Below are 19,805 nucleotides of genomic sequence, written 5' to 3'. Positions count from 1 at the left end.
CTTTCTACTTCCCATGTAGATTGAATCTATGTAAGTCTCTTTTAGTGTCCTCATTGTTGTCTAAATTCTCTAGGATTTGGTTTGTAGGCTGGCTTTCTTTGCTTTATGTTTAAAAACCACTTATGATTGAGTACATGTGATAAATGTCTTTCTGTATCTGGGTTACCTCACTCAAAATTATGTTTTCTAGTTCCACCCATTTTCCGGCAAAATTCAAGCTGTCTTTTTTTTTTCTGCTGTGTAGTACTCCATTGTGTAAATGTACCACATTTTCCTTATCCATTCTTTGGTCGAGGGGCATTTAGGTTGTTTCCAGGTTCTGGCTATCACAAACAAAGCTGCTATGAACATAGTTGAGCACATGTCCTTGTGGCACGATTGAGCATCCTTTGGATATATACCCAAAAGTGGTATTGCTGGGTCTTGGGGAAGGTTGTTTCCTAGTTTTCTGAGAAATTGCCACACTGACATCCAAAGGGGTTGTACCAGCTTGCACTCCCACCAGCAGTGCAGAAGTGTTCCCTTTTCCCCACAACCTCTCCAGCATAAGTTGTTATCAGTGTTTTTGATCTCGGCCATTCTTTCAGGTGTAAGATGGAATCTCAGAGTTGTTTTGATTTGCATTTCTCTGATGACTAAGGATGTTGAACATTTCCTTAAGTGTCTTTCAGCCATTTTAGATTCTTCTGTGGAGAGTTCTCTGTTTAGGTTTGTACTCCATTTTTTTATTGGATTATGTGATCTTTTGCTGTCCAATGTCTTGAGTTCTTTGTATATTTTGGAGATCAGACCTCTGTCTGATGTGGGGTTAGTGAAGATCTTTTCCCATTCTGTAGGCTGTCGTTTTGCCTTGTTGACCATGTCTTTTGCTCTACAGAAGCTTTTCAGTTTCAGGAGGTTCCATTTATTAATTGTTTCTCTCAGTGTCTGTGCTGCTGGGGTTCTATTTAGGAAGTGGTTCCCTGTGCCAGTGCTTTCAAGTGTACTTCCCACTTTCTCTTCTATAAGGTTTAGTGTGCTGGCTTTATGTTGAGGCAAGACAGTGTTTTTCTGTGTAGACCAGGCTGGCCTGGAACACGTAGAGATCACCTCACTCCACCTTTACCTCATGAGTGTTGGGCTCAAAGGTGTGGGCTGTCACTACCTGGTTTCATTTGGGTTTTAAGTGCTATCTTTCTCCTTTCTTGACTTTAGCTCAAGCTTTGCATTATTATTTATCCACCAATCTTGGGAAGGTGGTGGCCAACAGGACAGCAGGTTTAGGAGGCTCCTCCTTTAGGTTTCTTGTTTTCAGATGTGCCGAAAGGCCTCTTTCTTAAATATTTTCATGGATGACTGACTCTAGAGTGCTTCAGAAAGCAGAGATGGATTGTTGATAATAATTGAGAAGACCAACAGATGGCAAAGGGCTTTTGCTGTTTTGAATCACAGTCTTTCTTAAACTTACAGTGACTTAAAACTTGCCATCATTTTGCCTTTTGCCTTCTAGCTTGATGGAGAAGACAACTTTGAATACTTGTTTTCAAGAATGTTTTATCTTCATTGCTGATGTTCTCTTTTTTACAAGAGCTAGTTCCAGGACAGGCTCCAAAACCACAGAGAAACCCTGTCTCGAAAAACCAAAAAAAAAAAAAAAATTGTCAGGCGTGGTGGCACATTAGGGAGGCAGAGGCAGGTAGGTCTCTGTGAGTTTAAAACCAGCATGATCTACAAGTGAGTTCTAGGACATCTCGGGCTACAGAGAGAAACCCTGCCTCGAAAAAAAATACTATTACTATTGTATGTGTGTGCTTGTATGTGTGTATGTGCATGTGAAAACTATCTGTGGGAGTCAGTTCTTTCCTTGAACCATGTGGGTCCTGGGGTCATACTCAGGTCATCAAACTCAGTAAAAAGTGCCTTGATCCACTGGTACCTTTACCTTTTAGTTAATGACTTGGAGCTGGTTAAATGAAAGCTTAAAGAAGTTGTATATTGATAATGCTTTAATGAGCTGTGAGGAAGGTTTCTTTGATATATACTATTTATTTTCTCCCTTTTTTGAGATTTGGGATTTCCTGGAACTTCCTCCTGTGGATAGATGTTTGAATATAAAATTTATAGACTGATACCTTGGAGTAATCCAAGAAGGCTAGTTCAGACTGGCTTCATTTATACTTGACAGCTGAAGGCTGAGGTGCAGCGCTGCTGACTTTAGGTCAGAGACTCCCTACTAAATATCATTGCTGTCCAGCATATTGGCCTCTGCTTATTACAGTATGTGAAAAGTAACTGACATTATTGTCATGTGATGTTTTCATGCTTTGAAAATAGATGGGAATTGGTAGGGTAAAGCAGGGATCATTTCTGAATCCTGATGGTTAAAGGTGAGTAATACTTAATCCCTTGAGTTTTATTACCATGCCTGTGGAGTTCTTAAAGTTAATATTGAAAGATGTTTCATTTGTGCATGATAGATACATAATATTTATGATGCTGACGTGAAGCTTTCCCCTCTATTCTGAACACTAGGTACGCTCAATGGATGAATTAAATCATGATTTTCAAGCACTTGCTCTGGAGGGAAGAGCTATGGGCGAGGTAAGTGAGTTGGTGTGGTTCAAAGTGGGAAGCTTGGAGTTGTCTTTGATTAGATGTGTCTGAATCTAGTCTCTAGAAATATGTGCTTGCTTTTCTCTGTTGCCATCCTCACAGTAGGAATAGGATGCTGGATAGCTGTGTCAAAACTACTGATACAGAATGACTATTAACTTAGTCCAGTTACTTAAACAACAAAGCACCAACATATGAACACACATTAATAAGTAAGTTAATAAGTTAGATGTAATGTGAGGTGTTCAAACATTTTAATTTTATATTTATTAAGTATTTTACTTCATTTTTCAGTGGCTAGGTGTTTTGACTGTTGGAAAGGGAGTTTTAGATGTGCTGATAATCAGAGGATGTCAGTAACCTGTTTAGACCAGTGCCTTTCAAAAAGAAATTACCCAGGACTCCATTGTGAACGCAGGATGCTTCTTAGGTTTCTGGTCAGATACAGCTAGTCGTTCGGAAACAAGAACTTTAGTTTCTTTTTAGTGTTTAATTTTTTTGTTCATTATATTGATAAATAGAGTTGCCATTGTTTCAAAGGGGAATATAGTTAAAGAACACCCAACTTCTGAAGGTTCAGCTTGTTGACAGGACTCCTACTGATGGACAGATCTGCAGACTGTTCAAATGTATTGCTGAAGACTGCATAGGTTCATAAGAGGCCATTTGCTTGTGACTGTCCTTCTGGGCAGAACTCTGGGTTTGTCTGTTGTTCTGTACTTAAAAATTCTCTTACCTACTTTGATGTTTTGGAGTAGGGAGATGACTGTGCTTCAGATTTTTTCCATGTACTAGCCATTAGATAATATTTGTTTGGTTTAGTGAATGCTATTTGGTCTGGCCATTGTGCTAGGTTTGGAAGATTCAGAAGTAATACAGTTCCTTCGCTGGGTTTACACTGAGCACTCCTGGGTTGCTTCTGTGACAGCATTGAGTAGTCACAAGCTTCTGCTGCTTTGTCCTGGGATTCTTGCTCATTTTGTTGGAAGATTTTGCTTTGACTTTTTCTGAATTTTCTTATGCTTAGAAAAGTAGTTTCTTCCTCATCATCTTGGGCTCTGAATTTTAGGAAATGATTGATAGGGGTCCTTGTGTTAATAATTCTGCCTGCCTACTGTCATTGGAGCAGCATGCTTTAATAAACCTTGCATGTTTTTGGGTAAAAACTTTGTTACTTTATTTCTAGCATAAGATTTGAAGAGAAAACTATCAGATTTGGTAGCTATTAAATATGGAAGAATAAATCATGTTTCTCTTCTATTCATGTGATTTTAACCTATTTGTTAAAAGTCAAATTCTAAAGCTGAGTATGTTGGCTCATGCCTTTAATCCCAGCATTGGGAGACTGAGGCATGAAGGATCATTCAAGGTCAGCCTGGACATCATGGTTGAGTGTATTATTAGTTAGTTTTCTGCTGTAATAAAATGAGCAAGGGTGACTTAAGGAAAAGATAGTTTATTTGCGTTTCTGGTTCCAGAGGGAGAGTTTGTAATGGTAGAAGAGGCATGACCATAGGCCATGGGAGCAGAAAGTGGAGAGATCAAATCTTTTATCTTTGGCATGAAACACACTTGGTTTGGTATGAAACTTTAAAAGCTGCCTCTAAAGTGATTTACTTCCCCCAGCAATGCTGTACCTCTCTATAACCTCTCATAACCTCTCTAAACAGTGTTACCACTTGGAGACCAACTGTTCATTAATGCCTGAGCCTGTACGGACCTTTCTCATTCAAACTTCGAGAACACAAACCAGCACATTCACAAAGCACCTGTGCTGACTACAATTCGTTAACTACCTTCTAGGCAGATATGAGGACCCACTGAGGACACAGTTTTATTCTCCACACAAGGAAAGATATTATTCCTTCCTTAAGCTCAGATGACTCACACAAGTTAACTCTCCAAAACACAAAAAGGGCAGTGAAATACAGAGTGAAGGAAACCCTGAATCTACATGGAAAGAAGAACAAGTTTCTTCTATAGCTGAAACTTAGAGAAGAAGGGCTTTGAGAGCAGCATATCAGTATCATGAGGAGAGGGTACCAGACTGAGAAAGCATCTTTTGGTCAAATGAGGACTCAGTTACATACATGCAGATTGGGATATCCCCCTCTCTCAATCCAGGGGAGAGTAGGATAGCAGAACCATAGCAATATGCTTTAAATTTTTTTTTTTTTTGTGAGACTCAGTTTCTAGAAGAGACTGGCCTCGAACTCAGTGATTCGCCTGCGTGCCTCAGCCTCCCTAGTGCTGGGATTAAAGGCTTCAGCCGCCACCACCGGCTAATTCCAACTTCTAATTGCTTGATTTTTTCTTTGTATTTATCAATAAAACATCTCTTGAAGGGAGTAATACAGTATTTACTAATACAAAGACTAAATTTAAATGGATTGGATGGAGTTTTAAGCTAAGCGTGGTGTGGTGGGGAGGGAGAGAAAATACAAAGTACATGAATGTATGGGCCTTTAAAGCTTCAAAGAGTGTGTTAGTGCTGCCTTACTGTGTTCAAAGCCTTTGCCATAGATAAAAAAAATTTGAGTGTTTCATAGTAGAAATTTTGCTAAGAAGTTGTTACTTAAAATACCACTCACATCTTTGCTGTGTCTGGAGTGCAGCTGGTGTGGGTTTTTTTTTCCCCCTTCTCCCCGTTCTTCTTGGTTTTTGGAGATAGAGCTTCTCTGAAGCTTTGGAACCTGTCTTTGGAGCTCACTCTGTAGACCAAGGTGACCTCAAACTTACAGAGATCCACCTGTCTCTATCTCCAGAGTGCTGGGATTAAAGGTGTGCGCCACCACCACCCGTCAAGTGCAGCTAGCTGTTTTTATTGGAAAAACTTCCAAAAAGATTTAGTTTCTTTCTTTTTATTTATTAATTAATAATAATAATAACTATTATTATTATTATTTTATGGAGACAGAGTTTCTCTGTGTATCCTTGGTTGTCCTGGAATTCCTGGAGAGTTGCCTGCTTCTGCCTCTCTATTGTTGGGATTAAAGGTGTGAGCCACCACTGCCCAGCCTAATATTTAGTTACTTTTATTTTATGTATGTGAATGTTTTGCCTGAATGTGTGTATCTGTACTATATGAATGTTTGGTGGCTGCAAAAGCCAGAAGAGGAACTGGAGTTAATATAGCTGCTTTTGGGTTTCTTTGTAGGTGCTGGGATTTGAACCTGGGTCCTTGGGAAGAGCCAACAGTGCTCTTAACTACTGAACCTACTTTGTGGCCCGTACAGTCCAGCTGTTTTTAGCTGAAGGGTTTTCATTCCCCTTAGGTAGAATGTGAAAAAGGAATAAAGAACAATGCCTTGGGATATGGATGATAAGTTAAGTCCCATGAGCTTTATTTGCTCTTTCATTCAACTTAAAAGCCCTCAAAAGTTTTTTTTTTTTTTTTAAAAAAGTAAAAAAGCTTAGTGGATTCAGGAAAGCTTATGTTCTTTTGTGGTCATCGATACCAAATATCTGACAACAACAAAACAGTAGATAAATTTTTTTCTTTAAATTTATAGGAGATGAGCCCCCTTCAGGATTTGTTTTTATTTTTTGTATATGGATGTTTTGCCTGTATATGTCTCTCCAGCCCAGGATTATTTATTTTAGCTCTCAGTTTCTGGGTTTGGGAACATTTAACAGAAGAACTTCTTTATGGCAGACAGGATGCAAGTAGTGAAACGGGCATACAGGAAGAGACTATAGCAACATGGTAGGACATACTTCCAGGACTCTATGTAGTCCCTGTTTTCTGCCCTCCTCCACCCCCCCACCCCCCCCACCCCCCCACCCCCCCACCCCCCCCACCCCCCCACCCCCCACCCCACCCCCACCCCACCCCCACCCCCGGTAATGATAGCTTTTTAAGACTCCACTAGGGGGTTGATCACTCATGATACCAGAGTTTCTGGAGGGGCCTCGCTCTGTTTTGCTTTTAGTCAATTCTGAATCCAAGCTGGTTGACTATCACAGTTAACTATCATGTTGACTTAAACTTTCTTCATTGTTTTCCTGTGTGGTCCTTTCTTTCTATGTAGAAGGGTGGTTAGGACGTAACTGTTTATGTCCTAAAAGGATGAATTTGTGGAAAGGAATGAAGTATTGTGAGAGCCATTGACAAAAAGATCCCTTAGTGCATAGTTGACCTTTGTGTTCTCTGTTGTTTATTTGTGCTTGTCTAAAAAATATTTTTGTATAGGGTCTATGGTTTTGTTTTTGTTCTTTTTAAGACAGATATTCACTATCCTTAGCTTGGAGCTCGATTTGGAGGTTAAGCTGACCTTAAACTCATAAAGAGATATACCTGTCTCTTTCTCTGCCTCCTAACATCTGAGATTAAAGGCATGTGCTACTGCAATGGGAATGATGAAGTAGTCTCATTCTACTGGAACTCACTATGTTTCTCAGGCTGCCTTTGAAATATAGTTCTCTTACCTCAGCCTCCCAAGGACTGGGGTTACTAGCATGAACTAGCTGAATTTTTCTAACCTTTATAGAACAAGTGTTTTTTTTTTTTTCCCCTTTTAGAATGTTGGTGATGATGTAGGGTCTCATATAGTTCATGCTGGCCTCAATAAGTGACCTTGAATGCATTCTCCTGCCTCCACTTGAAAATGTTAATGTTCTAGTCATTCACCGTCACAATGAGCTAAGATTCCATAATGTTTTATATATCTAGGATAGCTTAATAGTGCAGGCCACCATGTCATTCTGGATTAAACTGAATATATTTAGATAGCCCTTCATCATTTAGAAAAATACTTGGTGTTAGATTTTAAATCTGATTTGAGATGGGGCTGGAAAGATGGCTCATCGGTTAAGAGCACTGGCTGCTCTTCCAGAGGACTCAGGTTCAGTTCCAAGCATTCACATGGCAGCTCACAGTTGTCTGTAACTCCAGTTCTTGGGGTTTTGACTCCCTTTCAACAGACATGCATGCAGGCAAAATACCAGTGGACATAAAATAAAGATAAATCATTAAAAAATCTGTTTAAGAAAATCTAAGACACCTTCCCTAAATACAAAGTGATAAAGAGTTCTTCCATATTCACCAGTAGACTTTAAATGATAATTGCAGATACCAGAAATTAGAAAAGAATAATATCCCTGAGTGTAAGACAGTTTTAAAAATGTTTATTTTTTTAGGGGTTGTGTCTCTTACTGTGACAGTCTGGCTGGCCAGGAACTTTCTGCCTCCGTAGTACTGGGGTTAAAAGCATGTAGAGGAGGGAGTGATTTGATAGTGATCTGGAAAACTGTTTATTCAGAGAAAGAAAGTTTCGTAGGGTAGAACCAGCATAGAGCAGGGCCTTAGCCAGTGCTTCCGTCTGTGGTTCTAACATTTATTTTTGGACTTTGCTTCTTTCTTTCTCTAGGAGATGTTGAGTAAGAGAGTTTAGTTCTAGGATGCTCCCAGATCAGAGATTGCTGGAGTTTGACCTTATGTTGACAAAGAATGCTTTAGCCTTTTTGGTGGAGAGAGGAAAATATGCCAAAGGACATCTGAGTGATTTGTCATCTTAGAACTTTTCACTGGTCTCCACACGCCCCCCCCCCCCCCCCATACACTCTTTATATAGTCCACTCTTCCTGGACTAAAATAGGTTTTTTTTTAAAATATTTATATATTTATTATGTATACAATGTTCTGTCTGTGTGTCTGCAGGCCAGAAGAGAGCACCAGACCCCATCACAGATGGTTGTGAGCCACCATGTGGTTGCTGGGAATTGAACTTAGGACCTTTGGAAGCGCAGGCAATGCTCTTAACCTCTGAGCCATCTCTCCAGCCCCTAAAATAGGTTTTCTTGTATCTCATGCTGACTCCAGCAAATAGTAAACTTGTACAGCTTTAAAAAATATTTTTATGTGCATATGTGTGCCTGCATGAGTTTATGTCACTGTGTGCATGCAGGAACTTGTGGGAGTCAAAAGAGGTTGTCAGATCTTCTGAGGGGAATTATAGGTGGGTATGAGCTATCTATCGGTAGACCTGAACCCAGGTCCTCTGCCAGAGCTTTAAATGTTCTTCATTGCTGAGTCATCCTCTTCAGCTTCAACCTCTAATCCTACCACTTCCATCTCCAGAGTGCTAGAGTGATAGCTGTGTACCACCATACTCTGTTTATGTCATGCTGGGCCTCATACATACTAATGTATGGAACTGCCAATGGTGTTAGAGTTCTAGCCCTCATTGCGTCCTTTTCACTGGCCCATTCACCTTTCTACAGCTGATTGGAAATATCCATCAGGATACATGGTTTGGAGCCGAGTGGAGATTTGATGTGGTGGCTCAATATGTTAAATTATTTTCCATTATGGTTGACATTGTCTCCTAGAATTAGAAAGTTTTAATCAGGGTTTGTGAATTTTCCTGAATGGGAACTGCTGTTTAAGGTGGAAATCCCTTTTAAGTGTAGTTCATTCGGTTGACTACAAATTTGATTGTTGAAAAGAGATATACTGTTGACTCATAAAGTAGGCCTTTCTAGATATATTAATACAAAGTATTTGGCCAGCCCATAACTCTTTTTTTTTTAAATATTTATTTATTATGTATACATTATTCTGTCTGTGTGTATGTCTGCAGGCCAGAAGAAAGCACCAGACCTCATTACAGATGGTTGTGAGCCACCATGTGGTTGCTGGGAGTTGAACTCAGAACCTTTGGAAGAGCAGGCAATGCTCTTAACCACTGAGCCATCTCTCCAGCCCCCAGCCCATAACTCTTAACATCTTTTCTCCAAACTCTTGTTGAGCCTAGACAGCAATAATGAAGGCCCTAGTTCTATTAACTCTGTATTAAAACTATTTGATTTAGAACATATCCTACATCTTGCTGGTAGAATGAATTGTAGTCAGGCCACATGATCTAAAGAAGCACACTGTTAGTTTACGACTGACTAAAGTTACTGTGTGTTGGATGTGAAGTGACTTTCTGTCTTATTTGGGGCGATATTCCTGAGGCTTTGTAATAAGTTTTGAGATTTGGCATTTTGAGGGCAAAGGTAAGGTTCCTTCTTAACTAGAAGAGTGGGTGTATCTGGGATTTAGAACTTAGTTTCTAACTCCTTGTCCCATCACTTTGAAACCTGTGTTAAACCTTAGTCCTACATGTATCCACCTTATCACTTTTACCGAGAAGGCTTGGCAGACCTACCGTGTACATTGAGCATCCTTGGAATGTGGAAATGCAGCAAACATAGTAGTATCTTTGCTTTCTTTGCACTGATGTATTTCTACACTTTCATGCTTCTCTTTTGGCTAAAATGCTAGATTAAAAAAGAAAAGAGGCTGGATACAGTATCTTTAATTCTAGTGAATTGGAGGCCAGCCTTGTCTAAATAGTGAGTTCTAGGACAGCCAGGACTATGTAGAGAGACCCTGTCTTCCCATGTAGCCTAGGCGGGCCTTTATTACTATTACTACTAATTTTTTTTCTTATGTACATTGGCATTTTGCCTGCATGTATGAGGATACCAGACCCCCTGGAATATGAAGACAGTTGGGAGCTGCCATGTGGGTGCTGGGAATTGAATCTGGGCCCTTTGGAAGAGCAGCCAGTGCTCTTAACTGCTGGAATCATCTCTCCAGCCCTCTAGCCTGCCCTTTTACAGTGATCTACTTGCCTTTGTGCTGGGATTAAATGTGTGTGCCACTGTGGCTGTCTGTTAGTGTCTTTTTGATGCATATTTTTATACTTGAGTAAAACAATTAAACATTTATGACAGTAAATGTCACTTCCAATACCATATTTATATGATACCATTAATAGCATCATCTGTGAGTCATTCTTTTGTTTTGCTTTGTTGTTTGAAATATATCTCCACTATGAAACCAAGGCTTGCCTTGTACTCTGTTTTTACTTGGAAAATGCTGGGATCATAGGTGTCACTTTCCCTGATGGGACCCCACCCCTCCACTTTTTTTTTTTAAGATGAGGGAAAGAAAACCAGGTAAATCTCTGAGTGTCAATACTAAATGGACTGATTCCATTTTGTTGCGCACAGTAAAAGAATAGGAACAAACAGTTTTTCTGTCTATGCTTATTATCACTTCATCGACATAATGTTTTTTGTGATGGTCCTTCAATGTTAGAATGTTTTTTTTTAATAGATAGGCAAGAGACTGATATGCTTATGCTCTGGCTGTTTGACCTAGATACATCACTTGCAGTTCATCATGTCAAGTTTTACTCTTTTAAAGATCAGCTGCTAGTTTGTGCTCCTGCATTAAGCTCTCTTGCTCTCTCACCACCTAAAAGCTATGGAGTGAGTTCAGGGGCTTCCTCCTGTAATTAAGGCCCTATACTTAGCACCAAGAAATCCAGTTCAATTGTATAAACAGCTGTAGCACTTAGATGCCTTTCTTGCCCCTAGGGTTGTGAAGATGTGGTGAAGAGGATGAGTACCAACAAAACTGAAAGGCCCTGCTCCTCTTCTGCAAGTAGTTACTTCAGAAACACTGGTACCCAGGATCCAACAGGGCTCTTGCTCGTCAAGTTGAGTCTGATATGAGGCCCTCTGTTTTTGAGACAGAGTCTTAACTGTGTAGCCCTGGCTAGGCTGAAACCTGAGGTGTTCTTGCCTCCATGTCATGAGTACGGGGGCAGAGGAGAGGATATGGTCGGCATGCTCTACCATAGCTGCCAAGGCATTTGTTACCAGAATCGTGGAGTTGAACCAGATCAATAGGCAGCTTTGTCTGTATCATCTGCTATGACGTAGACACCCCTGTTCTGTGTGCATAGCCAGACATAATGGTGTCTAGGAAGTTGGGCTTATTTGTGCTTTGTTGCTTACTTAGATATGTATTAAACTACAACGTGTGCAATTCTTTTTTTTTTTTTTTTTCAAATCAAGGTTTCTCTGTTGCTCTGGGTGTCCTGGAGACCAGGCTGTCCTCAAATTTGGAGATTAGCCTGCCTCTGCCTTCCAAGTGCTGGGATTAAAGTTCTTTTTTTTTAATTTCTTAATTTATTCCATCAATTTATTGGCTCATGTGTAGCCCTGACTGACCTGGGACTCACAGAGCTCTGCCTACCTTTGCCTTCACAGCACTGTGATTAAGGGTGTGGTGTGTACCACCATGCCTAGCAAATCTTTCTTAATTTTGTTATAAGGAACCAGAGAACATCAAATTTATTTCATTGTAGTTTGGTGTGGTTCTCATAGCTGGGTACTTAGAGAAAGTCTTTTCTGTTTTGGTATTCTTCGTATAAATAGTAGCTACATTTTTGAAGTAGTTATTTCTGAGAATGCTCCTGTCTCTGGCACAGTGTAGCTCACTTGAGTGGTGAGAAGTACTAGAGGCTGACTGACAGAGGGGCTAGGCTGAGTGTTGTATTCTCTGTCAGTTATTTGAAATTTCAGACTCTAGAGGATGTTGGCTACGGAATGGTATTAGCACTGCCTTATTCCTGAACTTTGTGCTAAAGGGTCTGGGGTAGGCCTTTTGTATATTAGGCTATCAAGAAAAATTGTGTAGTTTTTGTACATATAGGGATATTTTAACAGGAATATGGTCGGAACACGGATCAGCCCTATCATTTATTCATGTGACTTCATCAGTAGGTAACTTGACAGACAACACAGTTCCATTTTATTGTGTTTCTTCCTGTTATTTTTCTGGACTGATTGTTAATTTGTCAGTGTTAAGGTTGGAAAGACTTTTTTTGCTGTTCCAGTAACTTGAAGTGGGAGTTTGTTTAAAAGAAAAAGAAGAACTCAGGAGTGCTCAGTGGAAAGAGGTCAGTGTGTGACTTGTCTTTCAGTCAATGTATCACAAGTGACAGGACGTTTGAGGTGCTATCGATGTGCCTGGATGTTTTTGAAGGACTTGCTTCATGAAAGCAACATGTTTTTTGCAGACTGTTTGAGGACAAGTTGCTCCTAATGGCTGTGCATCAAAGTGTAGTGGTCGTCTAAGAGCCAGCCTGCAGCACAGACTGATGGGAGTCCTAAAGGCCATCAGTTTTTCATGTCTCTAACCCACTCCATGGCTTGGACACCTTGATTCTTCAGCAGTTCATAGTGAATCTTTAGGGCACCTTAATTCCTTCTGGATGGATGAAACATTAGCCCTTTGTGCCTCAGTTGACTACAAAATAGATGCCCAGTTAAAACAACTTAAGAAATAAATTTGCGTCAGTGATTACATTCTTGTTTGTTATAATAGGCCTTGATTCTTAATTTATAATTACAGTTACAAGGGCAGGAGAGCACATGTTCTTGCAGAGGACCTGGGTTTGATTCCAAGTACCCACATTGTAGTTCATAACCATCTCCAACTCCATTTCCAGGATATCTGAAGGCACCAAGCACTCACTTGGCACACATGTAGAACACTCTCAAAGAAAATGAATAAATCCTTTAAAAAAAAAGAATTATAGTCAACAACAAAACCCAAAATGGTCTCTTAGAACTAGGGAGGGATGTAGCTCATGGGCTTGTCTAGCATGTACAAGTTCCCGATTGCTACTTTGTATGAAAGTAAATAAACTGAGTAAGTAAAGCAGTGGGAAAGCTGAGTGGCACCTTAAAGGGTTCTCTTTGGGCTTCACAGCTGAGATACTGCATATAGACTATCTTCTCACTCAGTTTGAAGAATTTCTTAGGTTAGTATTTCATTATTTGTGTGTAACATGTGCATGCGGGTGCATTTGGAGGCAGAGGCAGGCAGCTCTCAGTGAGTTTGGGGCCAACCAGGACAGTCAGGGCTACACAGAGTAACCCTGGTGTTCCCCGCCTCCTTTCCCCCCAAAAAACCCCATAAAACACCGAAAAGACTCCACGAAAACCTAGCTGGCCTTGTACTCCAGCCTCAGCCTCCTGGTTGCTGGGATTACAGACATACATTTTCTGTGGGTAAAACTTATTTTTTTTCCATAGGCAGAAAAATCAGCATTAGGCCCTTTAGATTCAGGAGGGAAGACTCAATGACTATCTTGGCCAGCTAAGTGATGGGTGGGTTTCACTGTAGTAGTAAAACTGGTGTTGAATGGTACTAACCCTGCTCATCAGAAGTGTCTTATAACCCAGGACAAGAAACTGTTAAGTTTCAGGGGCTGGAGAGATGACTTAGGGTATTTACTGTCACTCTGGAGCTGCCTGTGGTCCAGTGCCAGGGAGCTCTTCTGGCCATCACAACACAGACACGCTGACACATACAAATGTCTTTTCTCTCTCACATACACCAATAATAATAATAATAATAATAATAATAATAATAATAATAATAAAACCTTGTAAAAAAATTTCTTCCCTTCCTACACTGATGGTTCATGTCTTGCTGGGCATTAAATTCAAGACCGAGCCCCAGCCCCAACCCTGTTGTGTTCTTATTTTTAATACAATAATTGGCTTTGTGATGGAACCCAGTGATGATTTTTATTGCCCTTTATTTAAGCTGCCATTTGTAAACTTAGCTGCAACTGTAGGTGTTCAAATTATGTTCAGTGATACAGTATAATCTAAATTACCACCAACCTTTGCCATTCTTACTTTTTTGTTTGTTTGTGTTTTTTTTTTTTTTTTTTGTTTTTTTGAGACAGGGTTTCTCTTTGGTTTTGGAGCCTGTCCTGGAACTAGCTCTTGTAGACCAGGCTGGTCTCGAACTCACAGAGATCCGCCTGCCTCTGCCTCCCGAGTGCTGGGATTAAAGGTGTGCGCCGCCACCTCCCGGCTGTTTGTGGTTTTTTAAGACAGGGTTTTTCTGTAGCTTTGGAGCCTGTCCCGCAACTTGCTCTGTAGACCAGGCTGACCTCAAACTCTCAGAGACCCGCCTATCTCTGCCTCCCAAGTGCTGGAATTAGAGGTGTGTGTCACCACTGTCCAGCTAACTTTTGTCATTTTAAATTCATGTTGAAGCAAATTTTGTCTCTGAAAAGAAAATGGTTTACTTGTAGTGAATTCCAGGTCACTTAATATCAGGTTTTATTCAGTAGATTGTGAGTTGTAAACTCTTAAGGATATTTAAAAATGTTGATGTTATGTGTATATTTATGTGTATATATACACATGATTGTGTATTTATTACTGTGTATGTTTATAGGTCAGAGTACAACTTGAAGTAGTTCTCTTTCACTATGTCTGTCTCAGGACTTGAATTTAGATGATCATACTTGGTGGCAAGCACCCTTATTTGCTGTGCCATCTTGCTGTCATTACTAATTCAACAAGGAATTCATAATCTTACTACATCAATCAATAAGCACTAATTTTTGTTATTTTTACTTAAAAAGACAGAGTCTTACTATATAATAACACAGGCTATCCTCAAACTCAGACTTCTTCTACTTCTGCCTTCTAAGTGCTGGGGCTACAGATGTGTGCCATTATACCTGTGTCTTTTTGATACTAAAAATATAATTTTATATGTGTGTGGATAGGCATGTGGAGGTCAGAGAACAGTTTAGGGGCATTAGCTTGCTTACAGGTTCTGGAGATTGATCTCAGGCCATTGGGCAAGTAGTGTCTTTACCTGCTGATCCATCTTGGAATCCTGGTCCAAAAGGGAACAATGCACAAAGAGAAGCAATCTTTCTTTGAAAATCTTTATTACAGTTTAGAGGGGAAGGGGAAGGGAGAGAAAGCATTTGTTATTGAGAAAGAATCTTGTTTGTAATCCAGGCTTGTGATAATTCTCTTGGGGTGCTAGACTATAGGCATATCCACTACCATGACAGATTGAAGAGGTTTTTTATTGTTGTTGTCATCGTCATTGAGATAAATTCTTGGGAATTCAGATGGCCCTTTATTCATTCTTCTTCTGACAATCTCCCCCCCCCCCGAACTCATGAAAGAATTGTGGTAACAGTTAATGAATGACTAAGTCTTTTTAAAGTTTTATGAATAACTGATTTATACTTTTATTTATTTTCTGAGACACTCGCTCATTCTATAGGCCATGTTGGCTTTATTTTATTTTCAAATTTGAATAAAACTTTAATAAAGAACCAGGTGTGGTGGTGCAACCTTAAATTCCTAGCACTGGGGAAGTAGAGCCAGGTGTATCTCTGAGTTCTAGGCCAGGACTGCCAGGGCTGCTACACAGAGAAACCCTGTCTTAAACTACCCCTTCAGCAGCAGCAACAACACCCAAAAAACAAAGCAAACAATTCCCTCAAAACTTTAATAAACAGAATAACGACTTAGCATCGGTATAGGTCATTGCATTTGTGGACACTTTTCTGTGTTGTTGCATTTGACTTCAAAACCCGATATGAAGAGACTAGCTAAATCTGGTGTAGTTTTGAGAAGGGATTTCTGGAAATGCTGTTTTTTTTTTTTTCCTTTGCATTAACTTGTGAATTACTGTAGTCACCTACATAGCTCACATTCCATTCTCAGACGGCCAGGATAGATAGGAACAAACTTAAAGGATTTTTAAAATCTTACCAAATGGTTAAATGTTTTAGTCATTTGAAGTGAAACTAGGTTTGGAAATTTGAGTAGGCAGATAACTTGATACCTAATCATACTTGTGAGTTTGTAAGCTTCCCTGTGTGTCTTACTTACAAGCCAAATTTTGTTGGGAGTAGTGTCTTGGGGGGGGAAGAGAGGGAAGAGAAGAAAGAGGGGTTAGAGGAGAGAGAGTGGTGGTGAGGGAGAGAGGGAGGCAGATGAAGGGGAGGGAGAGAGTTGGGTAGATATTTACAAGTATTAGCAGTTTACACTTTAGAGCATAGGGTAGGGTAGCAGAAGGAATGCTCACTTGCTGTTAAAGACCTCAGAGAACATCATGGATACTTCTTTAGGCAGACATTAATATTGATGTGGTCATACGTGCTAGTTCTCGGTAATAGCTTCCTTAGGTCTGCAGAACTGTAGGGTTTGGTTGGTTAGTGATTTTTTTTACTACAGTGGCCTAGGTAGCACTGTGCACTGTGCTTGTTTTATCTGCTGGCTAAGTACGTTGGGCAGCTTTAGATCGGGAAATAGTTTTTTCTTTTTTTCCCCCCTTCCCTCTCCTGTTTTTTTTTTTTTTTTTTGAGACAGTGTTTGCCTGTGTAGCCCCACAGGTCTGTGTAGTCACAGAGATCACCTTACTTCTGCCTCCTGAAGGCTAGGATTAAAGGTGTGCACTCACATCTGGGCTGGGTTAGGGAACTCTTACTCCTCTGGAGTAGGAGTAGTTCTTCATTGTGAGCTGTATTGCATTATTTCATTTGATGTTCATGACACTATTTGTGAGGTGTAATAAGGAGGCAGATAATAATTTCGTGTGGAATTCAGAGAATTCATGTAAGTTATCATGAACACTTTAGAGTCTTCATATGCTAAGGGATCCTTAATAAGGGATATAAGATGACCAGGAGGCTTTTGGTTTTATGTTTGTTTTGGGTTTTCTTTCCTTTTTTTTTTTAAAAGATTTTATTTACTTACTATGTATACAGTGTTCTACCTGCATGTATGCCTGCACACCAGAAGAGAGCACTACATCTCATTATAGATGGCTGTGAGCCACCAAGTGGTTGCTGGGAATTGAACTCAGACCTCTGGAAGAGCAGCCAGTGCTCTTAACCTCTGAGCCACCTTGTTTTGGTTTTGAGACAAGGTATTTGTCATCTTAGACTTGGCTTGGAACTTACTATGTAGAACAGGCTTGCAGTGAATTTGTGATATATCTCCTGCCTCTGCTTCTGATTGCTGAGATTATAGGCATGTGTAACCAGACTCCAGTGGTATAACTTCATTTTCTTTTTCTGTTAGACTTAAAAAGCAAGAAAGGTATTCTTAGGCAAAATGTCAGTTTTCTGGTGTCTATCTAATTGCTTGTAAACCAGTACTTCTCTCCTGCTTTCTCGAAGCCTCACAAAGTGCTCACTGGTCTAAATATTTCCTATGAATCCGTGGTTCAGAAGATAAAGTGGCATACTTTTTCCTTCTATCCAATTAGGAATTCTTTTTTAAAAAAATATTTATTTATTTATTATGTATACAATATTCTGTCTGTGTGTATGTCTGCAGGCCAGAAGAGGGCACCAGACCTCATTCCAGATGGTTGTGAGCCACCATGTGGTTGCTGGGAATTGAACTCAGGACCTTTGGAAGAGCAGGCAATGCTCTTAACCACTGAGCCATCTCTCCAGCCCCTCCAATTAGGAATTCCATTTGATGAGACATTATAGGGAAAGAGAACATCTATTCTAAAGCTGAGGATGGCAATATGAGGACCCCCCCCCCACATGTGTAGGTTGTGTGTGTGTGTGTGTGTGTGTGTGTGTGTGTTTTCTGAGACAGGGTTTCTCTGAGTAGTGCTGGCTGTCCTGGAACCCTCTCTGTAGATCAGGCTGGCCTCAAACTTACAGAGATCCACCTGTCTTTGCCTCTTGAGTTCTGGGATTAAAGGCATGCGCCATTACCCACCTGCCCAGCTGGTTTGTAGATTTTTAGTAGGCCTTCAGAGGAATTGGATTATTGCATAGACTCCACTCTAACCAGAGCCACAGGAGACCAATGTGTAAAAACCTAATTGCAGTTTATTAATTTCTGAGGAGAAATTGTAGTTTTCAGTGGACAGGATCACTGTGGTTGGTGATCACTGTGCTTGACTCATGAAATCAGTTTTGAGAAGCTGCTTGCTGTTAGCATTGGAGTCGGAGAAGTTGTTGCACTCATGGTTGCAGGTTCACTGTACTCAAGCTGACTTTCTTAGGTGTGGACTTGGGTATCATCTGCTCTTTTCAATGTGCCAACTGTGTTAATGGTCTGACAGTATCTGTCTCCTTAACTTTTGTTGGACCAATTCCTACTTCCCATCACCTTCTTTTAGAATTGTCTGGTATTGCTGGGTGGTGGTGTTGCATGCTTTCAATCTCAGCACTTGAGACAGAGCAGGCAGATCACTGTGATCTAAGGCCAGCCTGGTCTACAGTGAAAGTTCTTGGACAGCCAGGGCTACATGTCTCAAAACTAAAAAGAAAAGAAAGAAAGGAAGAAGAAGAAAAAAAGAATTGTCAGATCTTAACCTTTTATAGCCTAGTTTTCACTTAAAGTGAATTTTGTAAAGCTGTACTGTGATTTATTGATTTTTTTTTTTTTTGACTGTAGTCTCTGGGCCAGGAAACAGAAGCAGGATTGCTTAGAGCTGGAAATCTACTTGGATTACTTACAGAGTTCCAAGCCTAGGCTTACCTGCTCCACAAAAGAAAATGTCTGCTGGCTAGGAATGTCGCTTATCCTCAGAGTACACTGATCGGTTTAACTTTGTGTAGATAGATTGTCAGTAATTCTTCCCCCACCCCAAATCCCGCAAATAAGTTAATGCTGGTTGCATTTAAATTTGTAGTGTTTGAAATTAACTCTAGCTGATGTGATAGTTTGGCAACTTAACTTATTTTTGGCAGTGAGTTGATTTGTGGGGAGGCTGTGGCTTATGTGGTGGATAGAATTACCTCCAGAGGTGTGATTGCTGAATTTAAGTGGCTCTGAGATCTTGATTTTTACATTAAAGTTGTTACCTAGCTCTGTTTTACCATCAGCATTGAAGTTCAGTACTTTGATTATTGACTTTGAATAAAAAGTTGAAAGTGTTGCCACTGCTTGTCAGTTAGCAAGCATAACTTTAAAAGCTACTTATTTCCAGTGTGAAAGGTTATAAAACAGGAGAGGAGAGCATGAAATGGACAGAGCTAGTTAATCACTTTTTTCCTAAATCAAAAACTAGTGTACTTTCAGTACTGGGATTTAGCTGTTAGAAAAGGGATGAGAAACATTTCTTTTTTCCTTTTTTTCTTTCTCTCCTTTTTTTTTCTTGGTTCTTTTTCAGACAGGTTTCTCTTGTGTAACAGCCCTGGCTGTCCTGGAACTAAATCTGCCTCAAGTGCTGGATTAAAAGCGTGTGCCACCACTGCTAGGCAAGAAGTCTTTCTTAAAAACAAACTCAAGTGTTTGAAATACATACTTTTGCGTAGTCATGATTGATTAGTTCCTCCACTGTGTAACAAATCCCAGACCGTTTAGAAGGCCATTGTTTAAACCTCATGACTTATAAGATCTCTTTTAAGTAGCAGGCACGATGCCTACCAGGTCTGAATTTTTGCTCAGCTTTATGAGAGAAGAATCTTCCAAGTTCATGTGGTTGATATCAGGATCTTGGTCTTCATGGACTCTTAGAATGAGGCCTTCAGTTTCTAGTGAACTGTTGGGTAGAGATCTCTTGGTTCCTTGGCAAAGTGAGCCACTCTCTGGTGTGGTTCACAGCATAACAGCTGTCTAAA

At 40.1% G+C, this 19,805-nt stretch overlaps 1 protein-coding gene across 12 annotated transcripts in view; it reads left to right on the top strand.

Annotated features, from left to right (window-relative positions):
• The window catches only part of Pum1 (pumilio RNA binding family member 1), a 117,813-nt gene that overhangs the window by 32,037 nt on the left and 65,971 nt on the right, over nt 1-19,805 (top strand). For all 12 annotated transcript variants that reach the window (XM_041651636.1, XM_041651635.1, XM_041651634.1 and 9 more), the window contains exon 3: nt 2,512-2,580. In XM_041651636.1, coding sequence (XP_041507570.1) covers nt 2,512-2,580 — 69 coding nt within the window. The remainder of the gene's footprint in view (nt 1-2,511; nt 2,581-19,805) is intronic.

Source organism: Microtus oregoni, unplaced genomic scaffold, assembly GCF_018167655.1.
Source record: "Microtus oregoni isolate MIOR12 unplaced genomic scaffold, Mior012 000005F_ref0000423, whole genome shotgun sequence".
Taxonomy (NCBI): domain Eukaryota; kingdom Metazoa; phylum Chordata; class Mammalia; order Rodentia; family Cricetidae; genus Microtus; species Microtus oregoni.
Note: the sequence above shows the minus strand (reverse complement) of the source record. Positions and strands in the feature narration are given on the sequence as shown.